This window comes from Macadamia integrifolia, chromosome 3 (assembly GCF_013358625.1).
Source record: "Macadamia integrifolia cultivar HAES 741 chromosome 3, SCU_Mint_v3, whole genome shotgun sequence".
NCBI lineage: Eukaryota > Viridiplantae > Streptophyta > Magnoliopsida > Proteales > Proteaceae > Macadamia > Macadamia integrifolia.
This window is the reverse complement of record NC_056559.1, coordinates 20,510,062-20,516,320: the sequence shown is the minus strand read 5'-3', so window position 1 is coordinate 20,516,320 and position 6,259 is coordinate 20,510,062. Positions and strand designations below refer to the sequence as shown.

Genomic DNA, 6,259 nt, shown 5'->3' with positions numbered 1-6,259 from the left:
GACAAAGTTAAAAGTTTCATAAGTATCTTTTTGTGCTTGCTTAGTTTTCTATTTTGTATCCCCTGAAAGAGGAAAGTTTGGTGTTTCTCTTGGGTTGTTGTAGGTGGAGTAGAGATTCTGAATGGGAGTCTCCTCTATTAGCAACAGACTTTGATTGGATAAAGATCGCTGAGCCTGTAATGGAACTTTACACGGAAACAACCGATGGATCATATATTGAGCATAAGGAGAGTGCATTGGTGTGGCACCATCAAGAAGCTGACCCAGATTTTGGGTCCTGCCAGGCAAAGGAATTGCTTGATCATCTGGAGAGTGTGCTCGCTAATGAGCCCGTCCTGGTCAAAAGAGGTCAACACATTGTTGAAGTGAAACCACAGGTAAGCAATTTTTTGACATATCCTTAAATCTCCTTGTGAAAATTTGGTTTTATTGAATTGATTATGATAATATAATTGAATTGTGTTTCTTGTCTGATGACCTCTGATACTTATGGCAGGGTGTAAGCAAGGGTATAGTTGTTGAAAACCTTATATCAACCATGTTGAATAGGGGAAAGCCACAGCCACCAGATTTTGTGCTATGCATTGGAGATGATAGATCAGATGAAGACATGTTCGAGAGCGTTGCGAGATCTGTATCAAATCCATCATTGCCGGCCACAGCCGAAGTGTTTGCCTGCACTGTTGGTCAGAAGCCAAGTAAGGCAAAGTACTATCTAGATGATACAGTTGATGTCATCAAGCTGCTTCAAGGCATTGCTGCAGTAGCAGTGCAGCCATCAAAGCCTGCACATTTTCAGGTGTCCTTTGAGGGCTCTCTTTGAAAGAAATTATGGTGGTGTTCTTCTCTGTCAATATCATCATCATCATCTATTTGTTTCAAGATTGAAGATGGGGTTCAAATTTTAGAAAGAAAAAAAGAAGTCTGCAGACACTCTCTGTGGTTACTGGGAACAGAAGGAAGTGGGTCTGATCATAATCCATAAACAAAGTTTCAAAGCTGCCTTTGTACAGATAGATAGATAATGCATACAAGCAGTGGTCATTTGAAACCCAATACTGAAATTCTAGAAGCTCAATTGTTGGATAGGATGATGATGTTGATCTCTCAAATACCTTATTTGAGGTGGAAGTCTTTGACCCATTTGTTTCTTATCATCATCATCTTCATCTTCTTCAGTTTATTTTATTTCTTGATCTCTCCCACGGAAGCTATGGATTCAAAACCTCTCTCCACCCCTCTCCATTGTAGATTGGAATGATATCATCTAATAATAAAATGACATATATTGTTTAGTGATTTGAACATGAATGTACAGAAAACCTTTATACTAATGGCAAAGATATTACATGATCATGATCATGTTTGTACATGCGACAATGTACTCCTTGATATAAAGTAATAGAATATTGTTCATTCTGGTGAGCGGTATTATGCTACAATTGCCCAGGTACTAATTACTGATATAAACATATGGAGAGATGAAGGAGAACAACAGTGTTAGCTAGGAGGATATATTAGTTAGGTTTAAAATAGAGAACATGGGGGATGAATCCATGGGAATGGTGGGAGGTAAGTGGTGAGGCGGAGGATCCTGAATCCCTATTTTTTGAGGCTGCAAGTATCTATTGAAAATATAATCAAGGGGAGTACAGTCAACAGGTTGGGCTTGTTTGGGCCTCACCATTTTTCCCCTACACAGTGAGGTAGTTGGGCCTGGATATTGCAGGCTTGGATTACTTATAAGTAGTTGTTCCGGTTTTGGGCTTTAATTGGGTTACCAATAAGCAAGTTAAATTGGCCTTAGACGGTTTACTAAGTCATTTATCTCTAAGTGGGATTTAAACCTGTCGGTCTAAGTCAGGTTCTTAATCAATTATTCTCGATTTTTGTATTAGGAACAATCGAATAGTAGTTGGTATGGGCTTGAGTCCGGTGAGTTTAACAAATGGGTCAAGCTCGGCGGATGTGTACCAAATGGAGTGAAGATCAAAAAAGAACTCATGAAGTACTGGAATGTAGGATTCTTACAAGTGATCAAATACCCCCAACGGTTGGACAATATTGTTCCTATGCCGAAGATGGAAGGGTGAGGATGTGTGTTGACTTCAGAGATTTGAATATAGTCAGCCCCAAGGATGACTTCCTTTTGCTACACATTGATGTATCGGTGGATGGTACTATAGGATATGCTATATTGTCATTCATGCATAGATTCTCGAGATACAATCAAATAAGCATGTATCTCAATGATATGGAAAAGGCTGCCTTCACCACCTAACAAGGAACCTAATGTTACAAGGTAATGTCATTCGGACTGAAAAATGCTAGAGCCACCTATTAAAGAGTAGCTATTACTACTCTGTATGATATGATACACAAGGATGTGGAAGTCTAAGTCGACGGCATGATAGTCAAAACTATTGATTGATTGGGGCATTTTCCAGCATTGAGGAAGTTTTTTGAAAGAATCAAAAAGTATAAATTAAAAATAAACCCTCGAAAGTGTGTGTTTACAACTGCTTACAAATTGAGAGGACTTTTAGTGAGTAAAAGAGGCATCGAAGTTGATCTTATTAAGGTTAAGGTGATTCAAGGTTTGCATGCACCCCATACAAAGAAGGAGCTATGAGTTTTCCTTTGTCACATTCAATATAATAGTCAGCTCATAGCACATATAACAACTATCTGCGAGCCAATCTTCAATTTGTTGAGGAAGGAGGATCAACTTAAGCTATGGAATCCATAGTGCTGATAGGCGCTTGGTAAAATTAGAGAATACTTGTCAAATGCCCTATTTTGGCCACCAATTCTAGGATCGAGAACCACTCTTACTGTACTTGTCAGTTGGGGAATATTCCATGGGATTTATATTGGTTCCAAAAGGACAAAGAGAAAAGGGGTGAACATGCTATCTACACATAAGCAAAAAGTTCTTGGAGTATAAGACCCAATACACGTCCCTTGAAAAGACATGCGTTGCTTTGGTTTGAGTGACAAGAAGGTTGAGGTATTACATGGTTCCATACTCAATTCACTTGATCCTAAGAATGGATCCAATCAAATATCTATTCGAGAAGCTATCGCTTATGGGCAGAATGGCCAAATGGTTATTACTACTATCAGAATTTGATAAAACTCATGCCAACAAAAATCTATCAAAGGTAGATCAACTGCAAACTATTTGTCATCACACCCAACAAAAGGTAAATGACCGATGGATGATGCCTTTCTCGATAAAGAAATAGTAGCAGTGGAAGGAGAGGATGAAATAACTAATATGTGGCAACTATACTTTGATGGAGCAGCTATGAGAGGTGGGGTAAGAGTATTGTTGATTACACCAGATGGGTTGTATTTATCATCATCTTTCTACCTTGACTTCCCATGCACCAACAACGTTGCTAAGAACGGAGTTTCTGCGCTAGGTCTCGAAATGGAACTAACCATCGAAGTAAAGAAGATCAAAGTGTATGCTAATTCTCCATTGTCATCTGTCAAACTCATGGAAAATGGAAGACCAGAAATTAGAAGTTGAAGCCATATCAAGAATGTCTAGAGCATATCATCAAGAATTTTGATGATATCTCCTTCGGGTATTTTGAAAGGGATAACAACATATTCGTAGATGCCCTCGCAACCTTGCCCTTTATGGTCGAATGAAATCCTATGGCACAGGTTAGACTATTCTTAGTTAAAAAAGTGATGGTCCCATACAACAAAATTTGGTGAAGTTCACACAGCAGAAAACAGACCTTGGTATGCCAACATCATTGATTTTATAAGGGAACGGAAAGACCCAACAAATGCCACAGTAGGATAAAAGAAATATCTAAGGAAATATCCAAGATGAATAGTTATATAAAAGGTCGTACGATGGGTGTAGACACCCACTTTTTTCACCCTCCCCTTGCATGCTATATACTGACGAATCAATCTAAGTAGTGTCTAATGATGTGAAGTGACATGAAAATAGTTGCTAGAATTACCCTAGTTGCAAAAAGGGAATAATCCTTTCTCCTGAAATCTTGAATTTTTTGAAGCAAAAAAATAAGCTCAACACTTGGATAGTGATCGGAAAAATGATTCCAACGATATATGGTGTGAAAAATTGGATCACTGGAACTATAACAATTGCTAGAAGTCAAAACCCTAAGAAAGATCGAAAATTACTATTTTACCTCTGGAGATGGCAGAGCATCCAGAAACATCTAAACTACTAAAATACCCTTGGCCTTGTGAGCCTATAAATAGGATACCATTTACCACTTCCCAAGGCATCCAACACACTTCCTAAGGTTCTTGGAGCTATAGAGATTTCTTCTCTCTCTCTCTCTCTCTCTCTCTCTCTCTCAGGTAAAAATTCCCTTGCCTTATTTGCATGCCAAAGACCCAAATTTTGAACAAATCTTAGAAAATTTAAAAATTCCTAAAACCTTAAGGAATCTAAAAAACGCGTCCCTAAAATTGAGTTGCCTCGATTTACATGTCGAAATCTCAAAAATCCCAAAACCTCTAGAAAAATTCCCTAGCCTTCAAAATGCCTTAGGAAGGCTTCCTTTGCTTTTGGAATGTCTTAAACACCTCCAAATTCCCTAGATTTTTGTAGATTCCTCAAAGATTTCCTATTGCTGTGAAGGGTTATAAGGTCATATTCTTTGAAGAATGAAAGTCGAAGGTCGAATCCACCTCCACCTCAAAGTTTATGCTCGTAACAAAATTGGCTCTCCCCTCTAGACCCAAAATAGGTGTCGAGCTCAAGTATAATCTCTTAACCTAGTAGACAAAATGTAGATATCTAATTTGAATATTGTAGTGTAATAGTAATGCAGTTATAACATAGCCATGCATACAGTATAAGAATAATTAGAAAAGGATATTCTTTCTTTAAGCATCTAGTAAGAAAGACCGGTTCAACTCGGTGTAGAGGATTCTGAACACCTTCCCACCGTACCTCGATAATTAGTCTTATCTTTGGACCAAACCAACTTTTGTGGCCTTTCCTTAGGGATCGGCTCACCAATCGGGTCCTAGGCCCTCAACTTAAGTGGCGACACCAAATATCATGTTTCTCAATCCCTAGTTTGCCAATATTATGCCATGTTAGATTTCAATACCCATTAACCAAGATCAAAAGGGGAAAAGCCTCTGCAAAAAAGGCTCTCACGAATTTCCTAGTGGGGATGCGGTGGTATTGGGCCTGCGACTTTTTATTACCCTTATAGTGGCACTCCGCTAGGTAGTGATGTCAAACTTTCAAATACTAGATGCTACCAATAAATTTAAGAACGTTCTCCCCTTTACATCACTTGTACGTTTGTACATTATTTGCACTAACTGCATTGCTCAAAGTGAAATCATCTGACGAGGGTACTCTTTGTCATGATAGCACCCTCTATGAGATAAGATGATTGCTGCTTTCTGCGTAAGATTGCTTGAAGTGAAATCGGGAAAAACTCTAGAAAATTTATGTGATAAATGTGTTATTTGTCCACACCTTTTTAAGAATATATACTTCCCATATATAGACCTACGATCTCTCTCCAAGGAGGAAAGAGATGATACCGTATTTGGAAGCATCCTACACTTGTCTTGGTGGACCAAGAGATCTCCAAACTATAAATATATGACCCTTCCCACATTTTGGGATCCCACAAACACATATATCCTACGTATGACCCGATAATCCCACATAGTTCAAGCCACCAAGATTCGTGTACTAGAATTATAAGGAGTTGTTTGATGTACTTTGTATTAGTTTAAGCTTGCACTAACAACACCTGAGCCCATGCCCTTCCAACCATAGTACACATTTCATAAAATTTATAGAGGGTAAGTCTTATTCCCTTTCATTTTTACGGTTTCACATTCCAAGTTTCGAGCTTTCTGTTATTATACTTCTACTGAGCACAACTCAACTATTCTCGGTAGGGCAGCAGTGAAGTGCAATCAACTACATGATTTTTCATAGGGATTTTTACAAAAGTTTCTTATTCAAGGTTGTAGATTAAGTCATGATCTATTTATTGTGAAATTTACATAATTTTAGGATTTATTTTACTATTTTCATCAAATTCATTTCCTTGCTAGTCTATGTAAAATCTGAGATTTACCTTCAATAGAACCTCATAGTGCAAACCTGCTAACATTTCCCTTTAGTTTTTTTGTAAAACTTGTCTTTTAAAAAATTTTCACCTCGATGTTTTCTATATAATTTTTTTTTATGGTTTTTATGATTTTTATTTCAATTTCTATCAAT

General features: G+C 37.8%; 1 protein-coding gene across 1 annotated transcript in view; it reads left to right on the top strand.

Annotated features, from left to right (window-relative positions):
• Positions 1–1,372, top strand: part of LOC122072697 (probable alpha,alpha-trehalose-phosphate synthase [UDP-forming] 9) — a 12,927-nt gene extending 11,555 nt beyond the window's left edge. Inside the window, exons 2-3 of the mRNA XM_042637086.1 lie at positions 104–377; positions 497–1,372. Coding sequence (XP_042493020.1) covers positions 104–377; positions 497–823 — 601 coding nt within the window. The 3' untranslated portion in view covers positions 824–1,372. The remainder of the gene's footprint in view (positions 1–103; positions 378–496) is intronic.
• The last annotated feature ends 4,887 nt before the right edge of the window (positions 1,373–6,259 follow it).